Here is a 21,869-nt window from a genome sequence, read left to right as displayed (position 1 = left end):
CAACTTGCCCTGAGCATCTTTCCAAAAAATAAGTACACTTTCACAATGTTATTTTTACAACTGACCAGTATTCCGTTGTTAATTAATATTGTTAATTTATTATATTAAATTTATTATGATACAATTAGCTAACCCCCTATTACTGGAAATTCAGATTGTTTCCTGTATTTTCCTATTATAGTCACCTTGAGTTGAACTTCCTTGTGCTTAAATGCTTGCATAGGTCCTTAGTTATTTCTGTGGGCTGTTTTCCAAGAGTGGAATTGCTGGAATAGAGATTGTAAATGTTTATACTTCTTTTGATCTACATTGCAAGATTACCCTTTATTAAGTAAGATTGTAGGAATTTACACTGTCACTAGCAGTGCACAAGAATGACTGTTTCCTGGACCCTCAGCCATACTTGTACTCTAACTGGTTTGATAATAACGTCTAGCTGTTCAGTTCATCGTATTACAAAGGAACTTGGGTGTGGTTTTCTGTTAATTTTTCTTTAGTATTTCTTAATTTTTGAATGGTGTATTTATTTTACAAGGGATGTTGTATAACTTGCATTACAAAGAATTCCATTTCTCAGTAAGGCCCAATAGCAAGTGTATTAGTTTACTATTGCTGCTGTAACAAATTACCACCAATTTAGTTCTGGAGATTAAAAATCAGAAAATGGGTCTTGTCAGGCTAAAATCAAGGTATTAACAGAACTGCATTCCTTCCAGAGGTTCTAGGGGAGAATCTACTTCCTTGCCTTTTCTGGCTTCTAGAGGTCTGGATTGGAAAAATGAGCTCTAGGTTGGAAACTATATTAGTCTACCAGGGCTGCCATATCAGAGTACCACAGACTGGGTGGCTGAAACAGTAAAAATTTATTTTCTTCCAATTTGGAAGCTAGAAGTCCAAGATCAAGGTGCTGAAGGGTTGGTTACTGGTAAGACCTGAAAACAGACTTCCTGTCTTACCAACAGCCCACTGGGTCCTCACATGGCCTTTTTTCTGTGTGCATGCTTACCTGGTGTCTCTTCCTCTTCTTACGTGAACACTAATTCTGTTGGATTATGTCCACACCCTTATGATCTCATTTAATCTTAATTACCTCCTTAAAGGCCTGTCTTCAAATACAGTCATGTTGGGAGTTAGGGCTTCAACAGAAGAATTTGGGGAGCACAATTCAGTCCATAACAGTAACATAGATCTGATGATAGGACAATCATTATTATCATTTTAGAAATGGAAAGACTGAGGTTGGAACTGCTAAGTTACTTGTGCATACAGAGAGCACTGGAGATGGAATAGGCTTAGTACTCTTTCCACATTCATACGATAGAGTGGATAGGGCGATTATCCCTGCCTGGCAAGTACAACCTGAACAACAGCATAAACAACAACAACAACATCACAGAAATCAACTGAAAATTAACCAGGTAGATTATACAGGCTTCCTAGAACATCTGTAAGGCTGTATTGAATCTCTAAAAGGAGAGGGATTAAATGGTGCTTGCTGACTTCAGGAGACACGCTGTTTCATGACGGTGAGCAAGAATGTCCCAGAAATTTTCTGAGGACATCAAACACAGCTCCACATCTTATGGATAGTATCCCAGGGAATCTTTAATATCCTCACAGAATAAACCACACTATCCGTGCCTCTGAAGAATGAAGAGTGAAGCGGCTGCCCCAGCTGTGATTTGAAACTGAGGTTCTGATGCGACCGGGTTCTGGGGAAGCTAGGTATTTCAAAGCCAGCTTTGCCTTAGCCCTGTAAACCTGCCCCTCCGGCTGTGTTCAAACACATGACTTGTTCACTGCACAGTGTAATGATTATCCAACTTTCATCAGAGGGCTGTGCAAGAACAAAAGGCCGAGGGGTAAAGAGGATTTTTATTATTAGGTTGCTGTCCTTATGAAACATTCATATAGCAAAGGAATTGCTTTGCCATTAAAAGAAATTTTGTTAAGGAAAGTTTATGAAAAAGGTGCTTACACTGCCTTTAAAGTAACTATATATGTATTCAGAAAAAAATATATATATAAAAAAAAGGCTGAGTTTAGGAACTCAGTTCAGAACCATATTTTCAAATGTAAGTAAGGGAAAATGTAGACATCTATTGGACTAGTTTAAAATTACACAAGCATGGATTTGAACATTAATTAGATGTCAAGCAGAATTTATTTTATTTTGGCACATGTGCTGTTGTTAATGACTCTGCATTTCTCTCCTGCCACAACTTGGAATTATTTGGAACCACAGGCCCAGTTAAGGTGGGTAGCTCAAGGCACATCTGTTGTGTGTGCACAGCTCATCAGGATTTTTAGGTTCCCAAGTGCAATCAGGGTGTTACTTTCAATTCAGCATCTTCTCCCTCCACTCTCCTAGCCCCACTCAGCACCACCACTTGTGTAAATAAACCACAAAAGTCCAGGTCCTTTGAAGTTGTGGAGTTGGTCTCACTTTTTAAAGTGAGGAAGGACAGCAGAGGTGAGTGTATTACTTGCATTATCAAAGTAGATCCACATATTCTATTCTTTTTACAGGTGAGGTAGGGGAGAGAAAAGTATTCCTGCTTATAAGTATTTTACACAAAATATATTTAGGTTAACAAGCTCTTCTTTAAAAGTTCAAAAATATGTTAAAAGCAGAAAGGAAAACATTATTAGCATTTGTTGATGGTTTTGGCAGGGAATTTGTAGGTAGAAGGACAAAATTAAATGAGGAACTTTGGAAAGAAAGAAGTCAGGAGAGCATGAGATTTCTGAGGGTTAGGAAACAGGAAGTAAGAGAAAGATATTAAAGAGAAACATAATAAGAAAGTAGCAAAAAGAGAATTCCTAGATTGTGTATTAGTCTCGGGCTAAATCGCCAGCTGGTATCTATGTTAGGATATCAGGAGGTGGTGCAGCATGATGGTGAACAGCAAGGGCTTTGGAGTCAGATAAACTTGCATTTGAATCCCTGGTCCACAGATAGGGTGACTTTGGGCAAGTTATTTGACCTCTATAAACCATAATATCCTCGTCTGTAAATGGAAGGAATCACGTTGCCTGGAGCGGATGTGAGGATTACCTAACACAGCTGCATAAAATGCTTGGAAAATGCCTGGCATAAATGCTGGATAAGTTCATTAAGTATTACAGTCATGGAGCCCTAGAGCTGGAAGGTATCTTACCAAACGTCACAAACTCCAACATTCTACAGAGTAGGAAAGTGAAGAGCTAAAGCATTAAGTTTCTTGCCAGAGGTGATGCAAGTGGAAAATCATCTTCCAAGTCATGTTTTACTGGTTTTTAGGACACTGTGTTAATCAGCTCAGGCTGCAATAAAAAATAACATAGACTGTGTGCCTTAAACAACAGGAATTTATTTCTCACAGTTCTGGAGGCTGGGAAGTCTGATTGAGGTGCCGGCCAATTTCAATTCCCTGTGAGGGCCCTCTTCTTGGCTCAGGGATGGACGCTGGACACCTTCTCAGTGTCCTCACCTGGCAGAGCTCCAGTCTCTTCTTCTTATAAGGGCAATAATCTAATTATAGGACCCCACTGTCATGGCCTTATCTAAACTTAATCACCTCCCAAAGGTTCCAACTCCAGTATCATCACATTGGGAATTAGAGCTTCAACATACAAATTTTGGGTGGACACAAACATTTGGTCCATAACAGACACAAAATATGGTGCTGTGGAAAGTGCCTGGAGCAATGGTTAAGAACTGAGGGTTCTAGTCCTAAGGACCTTAGGCAGGTCTCTTAATCTTTCAGTTTCCTCACCTAATAAATGTGACGGGTGGGAGAGATTATCTCAAAATGGGGTTCAGCTCTATACTAATGTAATATTATTCTCTGAGGATATGAGTGTAATTTACAGTGAGAGACATGTGTTTGACTCGAGTAAGAAAAACAAGGACTAATTGGGATCCCAGGACACAACAGGAGAGAGCAGAGCTAGGTGGAGCTTTTGGCAAAGGAAGAGTGGCAGGATCTGAGAGATTCTTGGGGATCAGGAAGGGGATAAAACCAGAATGAGAAAAAAGGGAAAGGCATCACAGGAGGGTCTCATAGAAAGCTATCTCTTCTAAAGTGTGCCCAGGGCCAAAATTCCACCTGTTTTGTTTTGTTTTGTTTTAGGGTTAGTAAGCACATAAGGAGTATAACAGTAGGGGATGAGAGAGGTCACTGATAGCCATTCACAGCTTGGTGCTAAGCTAAGGAAAATGATTTGAATAAAATAACTTACCCTAAGCAGAAGTGTGTGTTGGAATGAGAGGAGGAAGAGAGTTTCTGCTCTGATATCACATCATTCAGTATATTAAACATGTGAACATTCGAATACATATGAGTGGATTGGAAAGAGTTTTATTTATTTACCTGTATCTCCCAAATTGACTATATCCCTCAGCAAGATGAGTGGGAACAGGCTCTGATTCCTAATTATAGATTTAAGAATCTTATTCAGGGAAACTTACCTGCTCAGCATAGTTTTTTTTTTTTTCCTTCATAGCTTCCAGATGATCCTAAGAGAGCAACACTGCAGTGTAACAGTCATCCTGATTACAAGTGTGTACGCAAACTGGGTACCATCTATGGCTAGTTTTCATTCAGAATAATACCATTTAAGCTTATAATTAACTATGCAACTGGTCATAACTGTTAAAGATTTTGATATGATGATAAAGTATCAATTTTAATAGTAAATATATACCTATATATCCACATATATTCAGTGTTAATAACCTATTTCTTGATGAAACAACTTTGATTTCTTGAACACAGTTCTGTGCTTAACAATGATCATCCACAAATGAAGCCAGAATCGGCAATGCTCTATAAGAGCAGTGAGTGGCTGCACAGGGATGAAGAAAGGCAAAAAGACAAATCTCAGCCAACTCTCTGAAGATCTGGGGAGCAAGACTCCCCAGTTTTTATTCTGCATGTTGAAGCTTTTTCTCTCGTGCAGTGCAATCAGTGCATTTTCTGAAGCTGTATTTCTTCCTGCACTGACTTGTAGATGTTTAACGGTCTCACCTAGTTTTCTTTAAATTGGCTGAGCTTGGTATTGGTAGGTCTCCAATAAAAGTTTTTATTATTTTAAAAATACTACTTTTGCCATTTTACATTTTCTAATTAAAACCAGGGTAGATTCCATAGTTTCCTGGTCACTTTTAGATAACAAACTCTTCACCACTTTTGTCCAATTTAAAACTATTTTCTTCTCCAGTTTGACACATACCTCCTCCCCATTCTCCAGCACCAGCCAAGCTTTAGCTTGGGGGACTTGTGGTGGGGAGAATATTGTCTGCTGTTTCATTCCTCTTCTCTCTCTGTCTTTTAGTTCTAGCTTTTCTTGACTTTGGAGTGGGAAAGAAAGAGAAAGAGGAAAGTGACCCTCACACATGTTGAGGCAAGCAAGTACAATCCCCTGTCTGTGGTCTCTGGCTTTACATCAAGGCCCTCTCTGGGTTCACTGTCAAAGCTGGCTACCTCATCTGAGTGTGTACCTTGGGTAGCCTTGCAGGACTTCCCACCAGGAGATCTGCCTTTGGCTCAACCTCTTCCTACACAGGAGTGGATCACATTTAATTACTTCCATGTGTTTATTTGAACCTTGAGAAATTCACACATCCTTGCTTGGCCAGTTAGGGTGCAAAAATGCAGGCTGCTCCTTTGCTATCCTGTCTTTCAACAAACCCTCTTTTAGAGCAGAAATCTAACCTGGGAATGAGGCAATAGTCTCCCATTCTTGCACACATCTGAATCAATGGGTATCTTTGAGCTTCCCTCCTCACTGGACTTTGCAAGGATGAGTGGGTAGCGGATCCACTCTATCCCTCACTAAGTTGATGACTCATGACTCTCAAACAGCCCTTTCCTTCACCCCCACTTGCAAATATATACTAAGGTCCAGGAGGGGAGATAACACTTAGTGTATCATAGCCATTTTGGCCATCTCCCAATAAACCTCTAAGAGTTCTCTGACTTCCAGTTGTTTCTTTGGCTATTCTTAAAACATAGGATACCTGTTGTCTCTTTTCTTTAATCTTGGGTCTTGGTCGCCAACTCCAGGGCAGTAAAGGGAGTTCCATTAAACATGCTGATATAGATAGATGCTTCCTTGTCCAAAACCATTGATCCCCCTCCCTATTTAGCCATCTTAGTCTTTCAGCTGTTACCATTAGAGCAGAGCTCAGTTTCCCAAACTGCCAGGTGTACTACCTCCCTCACTGCCCTCAGCCATCAGACCCTTTGTCTGGTAATGTGTTAGATTTGTCTAGTCCTGTGTTATATAAGTCTTTAAAAAAAGACTTGCTATTGCCCTATTGCACTCATTAGTGCATTTTTACTCAGAAAGAATTTCCTATTAGATACTCAAACACTTGGCTGGACAAACAGCAGATGGTACATAAGCCTACTCACACTTTTAAATGAGTCAAAGAGAATGTTAGTGTAACAAAATAACAATAAAATTTTAGCAGTATAACATAATATACATGTCCAAATGAACCAGATCAAATCGTTTTTGAAATACACTTTGGGGCTTTTTAGGATCCATAGAAGAAAGCCATTTTTATTACTTTTATCGTTTTTTTGATCTAAAATGTTATACTCAAATTGATCACCCATCTAATTCACCAGACTTGTCTCCAGATGACTTTTGTTTATTTTCAGTAATTAGTTTTGCCCCAAAGTATCCTCAGGACTAACACTGGGGAGGTTTAAAAAATGTGCTCCATATTCTAAAGGCAATACAAACAAACAAATGAAAACAAAAACAAAGAAAAGGGAAAAAGAAATAATATGAAACTTGGCATATTCATTAATTTTTACCACAGCAACAAATAGCCCCAAAGTTTCAGTGGCTTACAGCAAAAAAGACTTCTTTCTCACGTATGCAGCATGCAGGCTGCAGACTTGCTGTACTTCCGCTTGGCTGCACTGGACTCCTCACAGCAATGCTCAGCTCTCATTCCAGCACTGAAGGAACATCCCCCAGCAGGGACACGCTGTTCTCGTGACAGATAGCAGAAGTACAGGAGAGCAGACCAATCCATGAGAGCACATTTAAAGCATCCCCATGGACTTGGGCATACATTTTATCCAGTCGCATCCTGTTGGCTAAAGTGAGTCACATGGCCAATCCAGACAAGGGGTGGAGAAGTAGATGCTGCCTCTGGGGAGGCACTGGAAGTCACAGAGCAGAGCGTGGTTGTATAAGCTTCAGGGAAGAAAGCATGGAGTTGGGAAAAATAAATCCACCACATAATGTGAACACGATGGAAAAATCATAAGTATGAACTGTAACATTCTGAATTACTGTTTTTGAGGTGGTAATAAATATTAGATATATAAATTGAAATATGGGGATAAAATTAAGTCAGTTACATACCTTAAGGGCCCGTCTCATATATTTAAGTGTTCTAAAAATGTATAAAATCTCTAGAGTATGGATTTCATTATTTTCTGAATTTATTCCCTTTTAATTGTTTTATATTCAAGTTGTTTCAAAGTGGCTTATTGACAAACATGTTGCAAAATAACTATTGATTGGAAATCACATTTCTGCAGACTTGGACCATGTAATGCTCCTTATATACAAAATTCAAAAGAAGTTCGGTGCTATATTTCTGAAAGAGCAAATCAATATTCTAAAAATGAGCTAGTCATAGGAAACAGTTATCTTTGCAAGACAATAAAATGTATGAAGTTCCTCAGTTTAGGGAAATATTAAGTAAATCTCTCAACCAATGAGAAGTAAAATAAAGTTGTAAAGGCTAAAGAGATATATGCTTTTCACTTCTTAACACACTATTGAAACCTTAAAATTAAAAATTCCATATCAAGTATTGGATTTCAGCCTTTATATGTCCCAGGGTTATAAATACACTTGAAGAAGTCACATTTTAAAATCCACCTGTGCTCACTAAGACCTGGTCTACTGAGTCACACATCTTACTCCCCATAAAGTAGCCACCAATAGAGGAAATGGAAAGGGGAGGTCCTGGAGTGACCTGAAATCACTCATCTTCACGTGTAGCTCAGTTTTCTTCTGGATGTTGTTTCCCCTCTTCACTCACAGGAAATACACAAGAGGGTAAAAAATTTAAGGCAAGCCCTAATTTGTGGGATATTGTGCTGTTGAGAATTAAAATTAAGAGCTACACTGAAGGGAGTCATGAGACAAGGAGGGCTGGGTTGCCATGATTAGTCTGTTCTGTCCTGCTGGTAGACTGATGAAATGAGACCTATCTGTACTTTTCCTGGGCCTCCAGCAAGTCACTCATCATGGGATCAGAAGCACTTTGTGCATGAAGAAATGGAGAAAAGCTCTTATTTCCAAGGAAAATCTCCATTTCATGCTAGCTGGGGTTTGTGTATCTGAGTCCACCACTAGCTCCTTAATTTAGGCAAATGCCTTTATGATATCCTATAACAAATATGCTCAGTCACCTGGGTTATGTTTGCTTCTCTTCTTGCTTTTTGCCTCTCATACTCAACACTACCCTTACCTTTAATCAGCTAGATTTTATGCATTTATTCTCATTTTAATGTTGTCATTACTTACAGTCCATAAGACACCTATACAAAATAATATCAAGTTGGGCTTCCCTGGTGGCACAGTGGTTGAGAGTCCGCCTGCCGATGCAGGGGACGCAGGTTCGTGCCCTGGTCCGGGAAGATCCCACATGCCGCGGAGCGGCTGGGCCCATGAGCCATGGCCGCTGAGCCTGCACGTCCAGAGCCTGTGCTCCACAATGGGAGAGGCCACAACGGTGAGAGGCCCACGTACCACACACACACACACACACAAAAAAATAATAATATCAAGTTGAACCATTCCTGGATCTCGCATGCACTAGGATAAACAGGTCTCTGACATTTTGAGATTTACCTCACAGTTTGTATGTGGTCACATCGTCTGTATCTTAAAAGCCCAACTTTCAACACCAAGTCTTACTTCATATTTCTCAGTCCCTTGACCTGAACCTAAAAAAAAGATTTTTTTTTTGAATTTGGCATAAGCAATTCTGTGTCTCCCAGTGACAGTGCCTTATGAAAAGGGTTTCTTTAATGCTTAAGGGAAAGTGGCTAGCTGTTTTCCACAGTCTTAACAAACAGAGGCAAGTGGTAAAAACTACCACATGAGGGTTTTAACCACTTCCTGATGGTGAAGGTCATTGACGTAGAATTGGCTAACTCTCCACCCAAAACTGTATAGTCCAAATTTCTCTGAATTGATTAAAATTAAAGGACATATTAATTTCTCTCATCAGTTAAAGTGACTGTGCCTAAAGACACAGGAATAGACTAACTGACCTCTCGTGGTCATCTATAACACAGTATGATTTCAATTCTGCAATTTGTAAAAAACTTTAAAGTTGGATAAAAAGCCATAGAGCTTGAACCAAATCTCACCAGGAGAGCATGTCATAATGGCAGGAATGAGAGTTTGCATGAGGTATGTTCTATAAGGAAAATAATCACAATGGAATACACTGAGTTTTCTTCACTTTAAAAATTTTTAAAACATAGTCACATATTCTCTCTGCAAATCTCCCCTGCTGTTTTATTTTGAGCAAGAAATCAGACTGATTTTTTTTCCCTCCTTGAATCAGCTGCTCATGAGAGAAGCAAATACATTTCTCATAGAATAAGAATTGAGTATTAGGAATACTAATTAGATAATTTTGACAATTCCTATGACTCCCCACCCCTAAAATATATATTTTCTTTAAGAATTTTAGTAAAAAGTTGACTTTGTGCAGAATAACCTTTCCTTTTATCATGTGTATAGCAGTCAGGTGGTTATAGAGTTATATTTATGTACCAGAACAGGTTTTAAATATCTTTAAAAACAAATAACTCAATATTCAAAGTGTATGAAAATGCTGGCAAGCATTGATACAGGGTATAGAAATACTCTACCCATCAATTCCCTACGTCCACTGAAAACCAAGTAGATTGTACAATGGTATATTACCAAAGTCCTCAAAACACTGTGAAAATCTCTGAGGTATAATTCTGAATAAAATACCTTGAACTTTCAGATGTGGATGCTTTATTTGGGGCTTTCCAATTCATAATCACATAACACTCGTTTTCTTAGAGCCTCCAAATAATGGTGTGATACATTTATTGCATCTGACATTTCAAAACTCTCACCATAGAGGTGGGTTGGAAAACTTTTCATTGTCAACTATTCTTCTTACATTGAAGGTATAATTGTATATGGATTATATTTTCCATCAATACATCTTTAGACCCTTGAGGATATTTTTGTTTTTTAATGCTTTCCAGCATTTTTCCAGCATTATTATATTTCCTTTGGTAAAGTAAAAGAGGTGCTAGGAGATAAGTGGGCTTTGTAACAATGACAAGGGAACAAGCCCTTACCTAAAAAAAAAAAAAAAAAAGCCAGGTTCATTCAATTAATTTTTTTTTTTTAAAGAAGATGTTGGGGGTAGGAGTTTATTAATTTATTTATTATTTATTTTTGCTGTGTTGGGTCTTCGTTTCTGTGCGAGGGCTTTCTCTAGTTGTGGCAAGTGGGGGCCACTTTTCATCGCGGTGCGCGGGCCTCTCACTATCACGGCCTCTCTTGTTGCGGAGCACAGGCTCCAGACGCGCAGGCTCCGTAGTTATGGCTCACGGGCCTAGTTGCTCCGCGGCATTTGGGATCCTCCCAGACCAGGGCTCGAACCCGTGTCCCCTGCATTAGCAGGCAGATTCTCAACCACTGCGCCACCAGGGAAGCCCTCATTCAATTAATTTTTTAACTCAGATGTGTAGGAACAGAGAACATAGAACAAATGAAAATAAGGTGTTTCTTAGAGTCTCTGTAGCACAATACATATTGGGCAGAGATGCAAAATTAGGAATGCAGAATGAAACTCATCTATATATATTTTGGCTGCTAGGCATTTAATCCTTCTTTTTTCAGTATTTCATTCTCACAATAACTTTCTTCTAGTCCTTTGAATGATAATTATTTTTCAGAAGAGAAGAAGATTAGAGACAAGAATTAAAGGATCAATCAAAGAGAGGTTAACATTCAAGGGAATCAGTCTTTTATTTTCAGTGTTTTAGGGCATAATAAAAAGTAAAGCTTAAGCGTGTTGGAATTAATTTCAAGGCAATAGAAATTGTCACATGGCAGAAAGCGTAATCAAATAATTGTCACTGCTTCATTATCTAGCGAAGTATCCTTCCCTTTTTTTGTTCTATGCCTCCCGTGTTCATGATACAAGCAGACTGCCAGACAGTGACAGAAGCTGGCTTGGGGAGGCTGCAGGATACAGATAAACTGATGTTTTTTGACTACTAGTACATACTTTGTGCTAAGCCCTTTCAAATTAGAATAGCATCAGCTTATTCTATATTCCATACAGTTCTATGGAGTCAGAATTATTTCTTTATTTTAACCTCAGCCCGGTTAAGTAACTGGCCTAACTTACTTGTAAGTTGTAGGGCTGAGATTTGAATCCAGAAGTGCCTGAAAACAAAAACCATGCTCTTGCCTTTACAATATCTTCCTCCAGGTAATCAAAGGGAGGTGTTGGAAGAAAGAGCAATACTTAACGTATGTGACAGTGTGGAGACATTATTTTTTGAAGAAAAGCAGAAAAATGTGGGGTTGATGGTTAGATTGCCATATAGTGTAGTGACTAATAAATACCATTTCTAAAATGTATTTTAATAAGAAGTCAAATATATGCTCTTAAGATAAGTATTTGCTATAGAATTTAAGAAGCCTGAAAGAGGAAAAAGTGCACTGTGAACTGAAATGAGGAAAGGAAGGTCTCTTATTGATTCTTCACTCTTGGAATCTCATTAACTATCAGGTGAAATGATGACTGCCAACAAATAAACAACATTTTCCCCAGCCTGGCCTGTTAAACTGCCCAAAACCACCACATACAGATTAGTCTGAAACACACTTATTGTTCCTGCTAGAGGTGTTTTAAAAATCAGCTTTAGATACAAGAATTTGTTTTCTCTCCTTCAGGCTGCTAAAGGATGCACAGAATGAAGCTTATTTTAAAAGCTGGTATCAGAAGCTATTGGCTGCTCTCCAATTCTGTGCAGGAAAAGCCTTGAGTGATGAGTTTTCCAAGGAACAGAAACTCATCAAAATTCTGGGAGACATTGGTGAAAAAGTCAAATCTGCCAGTGACCCTCAAAGACAGGTTTGTTGCAAAATCAATCTTCATGTAATAAAGTTTTGTTTTATTTCTTAAACCTGGTTCAATTAACTTTGAATTTCATAACACAGAAGGTAAATTCCTTGACTACACTTTGTCATAAGACACTTAAATCAATTCTTTTGATCAAGTTTTTTTTTCAATTTACTATCATAATGTTAATGATAATATCTATCACCAGGACATGACTTTTTGATCTAAATAGCCATGTAGCATAGACAGTACCTGACAAAAGACCAATTTAAAGGCAATTTGATTAAAATGACCGGATGAAGTAATTTACTCAGAAAGGCAGCACAGTTCAGACTCATGGAAGAAGTACACAAGGGGACTTTTCAGAGTACCCTTGTCCAAGGTACAAAATCTAGGTCTAGATTTTTCTCACACTGCACTGATCAAAGTCACATATTTAAAGACTTTTTTTTCCACAACAAATTAAGTGCATTAAATGAAAGAAATCAATAGTGGTGTGGATAGTATTGAATAATACTTTTATTCTAACATCCATGGATGATAGTCAAAATACTGTGCCTCTTTCATCACTGATTATAGTAATGGATCTGGCTGTTTGTTTTCTTGCTCTAATGGAAGAACACTTGCTCTTTTTAATTAGCCACATTACTAGTTCCCTTCACTGATATAGATCATTAAGTAGGTTCTCTTAAGTTCAACATTCTAGATGTAGGGAGGTAGTGGACTGTATTCACTGTATTAAGAATCTCATTCAATAACAAGTACTTACTACGGACTAGGAGTTAAGGATAGAAAGATGCCTAAAACATGAATCTTGTTCTTAAGGGAGCTTGTAGTTTCTCTCCACCCACTGTTTAAAATCAAAAGACTTTTCAACAAAATGATATGAAAATAGGCAGAGGGTCCCAGAATTTTTTCCTAGCACAAGATTTTTCTTGCTGGAAGTCACTTCATTTGGTAGTAATGCCAGAAGCTATGCTACCTCACCTACCTAGGAGAAATTGGAAAATAAAAAGTATAAGCAGGGACTTTATTTTTAAATGGGAGACATATAAACTCTGTATGCACAGAAGAGCCTTAAGGCTAGCAACATGATAGGCAATGCAAAAAAAAAAAAAAGTTCTATGATTTCTCCATATTACTGCAAAATCATTAATTATTTTCTAATGGTAGACAAAAAGTTGAAAGCAAGTAAAATAAATTTGGCTTAAAATTTACAAAATTTGTGTATAGGTTTGGTCTTTGTTTCTTATGTTTCAAAATCCCTCATGTATTTAAGATGCATGCTGCAGTTAGTACAGTGCCTTTTTGACTATTTACATCACGTTCCAGTGATACTGACATTATTCTCTCAGATAAATGCATTTCTCTCACCTTGACTGGCTGCTCTTGTGATAACACCTCTTCACGTGAAAATAGAAAGAGAAAAAGAAAGAGGTGGGAGAAGCATTTATAATTTCTCACAAGTTACTGTAAGCTTTTTTTCTTTTCTTTTTTTTTTTTTTTAAGCCCAGTTAAACCTAACTATATGAAGTGAAGAGATTTTAGTTAAAGAGAGCAGAGGTTCCCCTCCATGGTGCTCTTCAGGCAAATCGAGGTATAGAAAAGACAAAAGAGGAAGACAAAAAGAATGCCATTGTGGAGCTTGGCCTCATTTCTCCACCTTGTTTTGCTGGATTCTGGGAGCAGTAGATTCTATTATTTGGCAGTGAACCCAGAGTAAGAGCTAAGAAACTCTTGAGAGTTAGTTAAGCACTATTAATCTGATATCCTCATTTTTAAAATTGGGCTTAAACGGTTTTCAAAGTAGGCTAAAAGGAGTTTTTTTTTTTAATTTTGAATTATTATTATTTCTGAATTATTGTTTTTCTCCTTTTTTGTGTCAGGGGATACACAATTCTAAAGGTGTCATTTGTGGTCTCAGACCTTCCACATGCACAGAGGACTATGGAAGGGAGTATCAGAAATACACTTATTGACATTTAGTAAACTATTTGTTCATGTATATTACTGCTTCTGACATTTATCAACGGTCTATAATTATCTTTTTTGTCATTATTTTGTCTCCTACTCTATGTAACTTTTTTTAAGAAAAGTATTATACTATTAAGTGTAAACCTTGAGAGTTACAAACTAAGATTTCAGGGAATTATGATAAATGGATCATGTTAATAGTTACTTAAAGCAGGGGTTGCAAATTGGTGGGTTACAGGTCAAGTCCAATCCATCGTGCTTCATTTGAACAGAACAGTGCTTTGTTTTGGTTTGGGTTTTAATTGAATTTAGAGTTCTTCAGAAAGAACATGCAATCTTTACTTCCCCATTTTCCCCAGTACTCCCTATTGTCTTTAGCCTGCTGCCTCCTCATATGTGGCTACATCACCCACCTGACCCCAAAGCACCCAAGTGTGCAACCCCTGAATTAAGGAGTTTATTTAATCAACAAAAGAAAATTATAACTTGAAGGAAAAGTCCGGTTCTTTTCAGTTTTGAAGATGCTTCTTCTAATGATTTTTCACAGGAGGTACTGAAGAAAGAACTTGGCAGACTAGAAGAATTCTTTCAGTGTACAAATACCTGTCACCTTCCTCTGAACCCTGCTCTATGCATAAAGGGAATTGATGGAGATGTAAGTCAACATATTCAGTAGATAAGTTGAGTATTTTTATTTTGTATTGTTTAGTTCATTGGATGTTTTTGAAATGGCAAAAACAATTTATAAATTATCATTGCAGTTATTTAAGAAAAATGTAATTGAGTCCCATCCAAACTGTGTGTGCTCTATTTGATGCACTGTGACCAGTTGGTATCACATTAACCTCATCAGATATTTCATTGGTTTAGAAACACACTAACCACAGTTCAGTGGAAAAAAATGAAGACACTTCTCACTGAATTGACTTCTTGACTTATTCACAATGGTTGATTTTGCGACCCCATGCAGGCTGGTTTAATTTCATGCTTATTTAGATTATGTACATGCCCATGCCTAGGACACTAGTATATCATTAGCTATAACATCTCAGTTTTGATTCAGTTTAAAATTCATTGATGCTTATGAGTCACTGTGCCATATGATATGTTTGTGATTTTACTCATGCCTGGAAAGCCCTTCCTGGCGTCGTACTCACAAACTCCTTCTCTTCCTAAGTCTCTATCAGCCACCCTTCTCTGACTTAGAATCATTCTTTCTCAATGAGCTTTATTATATTCCTTCTCAAAAGTCCAAGAGTAGAAGACTCTAATAAAGAGGGTTGATAAGTGAGATTTTAAAATGAAGAGGTTAAACTCATGCAGGCACAATAAGTGTTACTTCACTAAAGTCGGAATACAGTCAAGAAAAACAAATTTAATAATTAGGAGAAAAATCAGACCATTAGTATGAATAGAAAAAGTTTTACTAGAAGCTTAATACTGTCACCTTTACAATTTTGCTGCTGCAAAGACACCCTACAAATTTTCCAAATATGCTGCATAGACGTATTTTGAATAATAACAAAATAAGGCATCAATTTTATAAGCTGAGATATGTCTATCTGGGCTAAAATCCAAATAATCACGGATTTTTAAAAATTGTGTGACCTTTTAATCATTAGCAGTATGCACTGATTGATGCTAAAGATACATGGAAACATTTCAAAAACACAGAGTATCTTAATGTAGAAAGAACAATATATCAATAGTTCATTGAGTCCAGATGTTATTTTTTACTTCTGCTTTCTTGGTTTGTTGTTTAAGGAATAGAAAGATTGTTTTCAATTAAAATTACATACGCGTTGTGGCTTGTGCAGGCCTTGGTGATGTGGGGCACCAGCTCTAGGGAATCGTTGCTCTGAGTGTCCAGGTGAGCAGGCCATGCCGGGGGCATCACCAGTTCAGGAGTCATCACCCATAGTGCTGTGGCTGGGACCACACTCCTTCCCTACAGCAACCTGCAGCCATCGGCACTTCCCCTGAGGCTGCAAAGTGCCCCAAGTAGAGCCACCTCTTTGTCCCACTTGCTCTGGTCAGCTGTGCCTGTGCATACAGCAGTGAGCAGGGCGGATGTGGAGGGTGATGCTCTCTCACCTGCAGAACATGTTAGTCTGTCCTCCAGTCCTGCTGAACAACGAGGAGGTCTGAAGGGACATACATCACATAGGAAGGTGCAGTAAATGCAGCAGAGTTCTAGTCAGAGTCCACATCTGGTTGGCCATCAGAGGATCCATACTGGAAAGAACCTCTGGGAGTGTAATGAGTGTAGTAAGACCTTCAGACAAACCCCTCAGCCAGTGGTTCGTCTGAGAACCCACTGAGGGTACAAACCCTATGAATGTGAGAGTGTGGGAAGACTTGTCATCACTCCTCCCATCTCAATAAATACCAGAGACTCCATTACTGGGAGAAACCTCATCAAGGTGACGAATGTGTTAAAGCCTTCGCTCCGCGTTCCCTGCTCATTGCTCATCAGGTAACCTGTACTGGGGAGGGGCCTTCTGAGTGTAACGAGTGTGAGGCCTTCATGCAGAGTAGAACCGTTTTCCAGCGTCAGACACTTCACACAAGTGAGAAACGTCATGTTCAAGCGAGTGTGGGAACACTCTCTGTTCTTACTGACCATCAGAGAGTTCACACTGGGGAGAAGCCTTACGGCAGTAAGGAATGTAGTAAGGCCTTCAGTCAGTATATGTCTTGTTTGACACTGGATCCTCCATGCCAGGGAACAAGCACATACATGGCAGTGTAGAAAAGCCTTCAGTCAGATCTCTCAACTAGTTGACTATGAGCAAATTCATACCAGAGAAAAGCCTTTTGAATGCGGCATGGCAAAATGTTCAGTCTAGTAAATGTCTTATTTTATATCACAGACTTCACACAAGCAAAAACCGTATAAATGTGGAAAATACACAGTCAAAACTCATACCTCATTACATATCAGAGAATTCATACTGGTTAGAAGTCCTATGAATGTAGTAGTGGGTATGGTAAGGTCTTTGTTTATAGCACCAAGCTTACAGTACATCATAGAGCCCATCTGGGGAGAAACCTGATAAATGCAGTGATTTGGGGAAAGTCATTACTGAGCTTATCGTGCATCACAGTTCACTCTGGAGAGAAGTCCCATGAATGTAGTGAGTGTAGGAAAGCCTGCATGTATAGTCAGCATTCTATTTTAATCACCATCAGTAAACTACACTAGGGAGAAGTACTCAGGCCTGGCTCAATCCATTCTTTAAAGCATGGGTCTCCAAGACAGAGAGCAAAGGTCTTAGGTTTGGTTAAACTTTCTTTATAAGAAGAATTCTCACCCCGTCTCTCCTTGGAACCACTAATCACAATGGACCATTTCCTGTTTCACTAAGGGGTAGATCATATGAGAGAGTGGGAATAACTGAATGCAATCCTTCTCCCCTCCTGGGAAAGTAAAGACCAGACATTTCATTTACTAATAGGTATCTTTTCCTTTTTAAAAACTGTTTTAAGTCTATTTCACTAATTTTCACTTTTCAAGACCAGAGTTTCTATCTTCCTTTCTCCATTCTAGCTTTTCTTGTCTTCCTTTCTCTATTCCAGATCTTTTATCTCACCATTTACATAAAATATCTTCCAAGACTTTGATTCATTCTTTCCTATCTCTTGGTTATGGCCATCCCAATCCACTTTTAACTTCTACTCTAATCTAAGGTGTCCTTGTTTACCTTTTTCTACCTAGCAAACCTTTTCATTTACCTGTTTGCCAATCTATGTCTTTCACAATCTTCAAATTCAGCTCATCTCTGAAAGACCCTCTTCTTCAAATGCTTCTTCATTCAGCTGTGAAATGCATGCGTGTATACATTCATACCAACTTTGGCAGGCTCTATGAGAGGTGCATATGGTGTCTCTTTCTATTAGCATATAGTTAATGCTTTGTGCATACTAGCTGTCAAATGTATAGTATTTTTGCCATGACTCTCAAAAAATATACTGCATGTGAAAACCAAAATATTAAGCAATGAAAGCAATATAGCTGAGTGATATAATTGAGAAGAGGGGCTAAACCTTGCCCTCAGCCTTTCTTAGCCCTTTGTCTCTTCCCTGGACTTGGCATACCTCGAAGAGATCATCACTCTCCCACCCCAGCCCCCAGAATTGAATGAGGAGAATTTGAAAACCACTGATCTAGACTCTGACCTAATACAGGGTTTCCTAATTCAATACCATGACAGAAGGTCATATGTCCCCTGATTGACTGATTCTTGCAGCGGGAATTCATTACTTAACAAGCAGCCTCATCCTTTTACTATAAAACTCAAATTGATTCAGTAAACAAGGGTTTCTGTTTGCTTAGGGATTAGGTTAGATTTATGTTGACAGATTAAGAAATAGATCCTTTCCTCTCAACTTCTACTGATTTCAGACATCAGAAATAATGATATTCAAACTGATCCTTCAAAATATATTGATGTCATATTTTACTAAGTTGATGAATTGAAAGTATCGAGTCCTTTTGCTTTCTTTAGTATTGATTTAATAATTTTCGCTGTCAACATGAACTCTCTAATAACCTAAAGACATATAGCCTTTTAACACTCAAACAGTTGTAAGCACATAAAAGGAAAATAATGGACAGTAGTCGATATCATAAAACTGAAAATAGAAATGTAAAGTATAATTGAAAGAAACGAGAATAGGACATATATGTTGTACTGTTACTTGTAAAGATAAGAAAGTGTTCATTAGCAAAAAGTGAAAAAGAATGCATTAATCTTTTTGAAGTACCCAATTAGTGTCAGACACTGTAAAAGGTATTTTATATCCATTAGCTCATATACGTATTACAAAAATGTGTGAGGTAAGAATTTTATCCCTGTTTTACAGTGGGATACAAACATTTAAGTAACTTGTCCAAGGTCTTACAGCTGATAAGTTACAGAGTCCAAATTTGAACTCAGGTCTTTGTTAATTCTATATGCATGTTTCCTTAAAGTATGCTGCAGGGCAGAAAGAATGAAAAGGAAATATATTTTTTTAAATAGCGATTTCCTCTTTTAGATATTAACTAACTAGCATAAGCACAATACCTACATACTACTTAGTTTATTTAAACTCCCTAAACATCATCACTGTTTAGTGAGAAAAAAATGTAGTTGAAGATTTACAACCTGCCGAAAAGCTGGCATTTTTAATTTACAAATAAAGGCTTTGGTTGGTAGACTAAAGTCTTTTTTTTAAGAAATATGTTTCTTTGTTCCAAAGTGTGAGAATTATTCATATGTGTTACATTTGCTCATATAACAAATTCTGCAAGGGACCATGATTGCAAGGAAACTGTTCTTTTTGCTTTGTTTTGCTCACCATTTTTCTCTTCTTTTTGTCCTATAGGCATGTTCATATTTCACATCTAATGCTTTGCCATTGAAGATTACTTTCATTAATGCTAATCCAATGGGCAAAAACATCAGTGTCATTTTTAAGGTACAGTAGCCCTCCTGAAACATCAAATTGATTCCATTGGTAGAACTATTGATTTATTACTCACAAAAAGAAATTATTATAGCTCTTTTCCTCTGGCAGCAGCACAGAAGATTCCAGTTATTTTTGATTCTGCATTTTTACAGAATTATAGTACATGCCAAACTATGATTGGCAATAAATCAAACATTACTGGCTCAAAGCCAATGAATCTTCAGTGCAAAACTCCGGGAGGTATGTTTCAATAAATGAAATAATGCAATCACTTTTGAGTAATACAGAAAGCAGAATTGTGGTAAAGTTCCTAGGGGGAGAGTCTTCCTTTAGTCTAGATACTAAGTTCGAATCAAAATTAGCTGAAACTCAAATGACACGATTTAGCATAAAATTCTTATCTGTAAGCACTTGCTTATTTTAGTAATTTGGGTTGTTGTCTTCTTTTTAAATAAAATATAAATAAGGGCCATATCAGTCTTTGTCATGAATCCCATGGGACAATAGAGTAAAAGGTTAAGAGTAAAAGTCAAGTAGGAAAAAGGGACAGAAAAAGGAGCTGTAAGTAAAAAGTAAGCATTTGCCAGTCGTTCAGTTAAATTTGATAAGTTATTCAGCCAAACCAGACAACAAGATCACAGAGTGGAATTTTTGTTAGATTCTGACTAGTTTTGAAGATTATGATTAACATACCTATACTTTTGCTGTGATCTGTGTAAACCTCAAGCATTAATGTTCCCCCAGCACTGCATTTTTGGTGAAGAAAAAAGAAGAACACAAAATCTCATCTTGGCATAGTTTTCTGCATATAATTTAGAAAGCATTTTCAAAACCAAGCCTCTTATTAGTTAAAAGCATAGAACTGTCCTTCCCCTTTGGACATATTCCATGTCCTTCACCTATGCTAGAAAAACACCCCTTTATCATTTCTTATTATTATCAAAGGCTGTTTACTCTGAAAACTTCTTAACTGCCTTCATAACAAGAGAAGTCAATGATTGAAAGTCTGATGAATTATATGTGTGCTATTTATACTCCCAGTCAAGAAGCTCTTGGTAGTCTAACTGTATATCAGTGCATAAATTTATGGTACATCAAATAATGTTTCCCTTAGAGATTTCACTTGGCTGAGTTTAAAATTTGCATAAACATTCGTCCAACCTCTCTTCACCAGACTTTGAGATTAAGACATTGCACATGGATAATAAATTGAAAGATTATTATCAGGGAACAACATTCCAAGCAGCTTCTAATTTAATGGCTAAAGCTTCTGTAATCATTTAAAAGAAAGTTCTCATTTTCTTTGATCTTCTATCAGAAACACAAGGTATTCTTAGTGCTAATAAAACAATTGAAACCACCCTAAGTCAGGCTGGAAAATTATTCAAGGAAGGAAATGACATATACCATATTTGAAAGCCTTTAGTAGAATTCAAGTAGAAACCCGGAGTCTATAATTTTGTTTTTAACAGGCTGGAGATGATCTTCGTCAGGATATGCTTGTCCTGCAGATTATTCGTGTGATGGACAATATTTGGCTGCAGGAGGGCCTGGATATGCAAATGATCATTTATAGATGTCTATCCACAGGAAAAGGCCAAGGTCGGTATAGATTAGAAAGCTGTTTGACTTACATTATTTATCTCACGCATTCATCAGTAATATGCCCCCAGCGTTGCCACAGCTTTCATTTTAGATTACAAATTTTAAAATCCAAAGAACTAAACCTGGTCATTCTTCTTTTTTACAAAGAATTATTTTCAAAAACAATAAGCCAAAATGATTTATGTAAAGCATAATGTCCTTCTAGATATTAATTAGGACTCTTGACAACTCAAATGTTAACTGTAATATCCTTTTGTGTGTCCTTAAGGGTTAGTACATTAATGATTAACTCATATTTGTTTCTCTTTTTCTAAGCTGATAATAGAAAAGTCTACTCATTCAAAAAATACAATTGTTGCCTATTAACACAAAATTTACAAAGTTGCAAATGCTTAAAGGAGTTCTGAAAATTCTAAATGCATTATAAACATGCATTCAGTTTCTAAAAGACTTTTGAGTAAAGTGTAATATCAACAGTCAAAGATGACCATTCATGCAAACTTTGAGCATACTTTAGCATTTCTCTTCCTTGATAAAAGCCAAGCCACTAATATGGAAATATAATTACATTTATACACATTTTCAATGAAAATAATGTTGAAGATCCACCCTAATAATTACTCAAACATCAGAGGTAAAAGTTGTACTTAATTACAATCATGCTGAATTGAAGAAATAA

At 37.4% G+C, this 21,869-nt stretch overlaps 1 protein-coding gene across 2 annotated transcripts in view; it reads left to right on the top strand.

The window, feature by feature from the left end:
• PIK3C2G (phosphatidylinositol-4-phosphate 3-kinase catalytic subunit type 2 gamma) overlaps positions 1-21,869 on the top strand; it is a 353,016-nt gene that overhangs the window by 167,799 nt on the left and 163,348 nt on the right. For both annotated transcript variants that reach the window (XM_032647260.1, XM_032647259.1), the window contains 4 exons: positions 11,989-12,169; positions 14,679-14,786; positions 19,502-19,594; positions 21,058-21,187. In XM_032647260.1, coding sequence (XP_032503151.1) covers positions 11,989-12,169; positions 14,679-14,786; positions 19,502-19,594; positions 21,058-21,187 — 512 coding nt within the window. The remainder of the gene's footprint in view (positions 1-11,988; positions 12,170-14,678; positions 14,787-19,501; positions 19,595-21,057; positions 21,188-21,869) is intronic.

This window comes from Phocoena sinus, chromosome 10, assembly GCF_008692025.1.
Source record: "Phocoena sinus isolate mPhoSin1 chromosome 10, mPhoSin1.pri, whole genome shotgun sequence".
In the NCBI taxonomy this organism is placed as follows: Eukaryota; Metazoa; Chordata; class Mammalia; order Artiodactyla; family Phocoenidae; genus Phocoena; species Phocoena sinus.
This window is presented reverse-complemented; position numbering and strand designations above follow the sequence as displayed.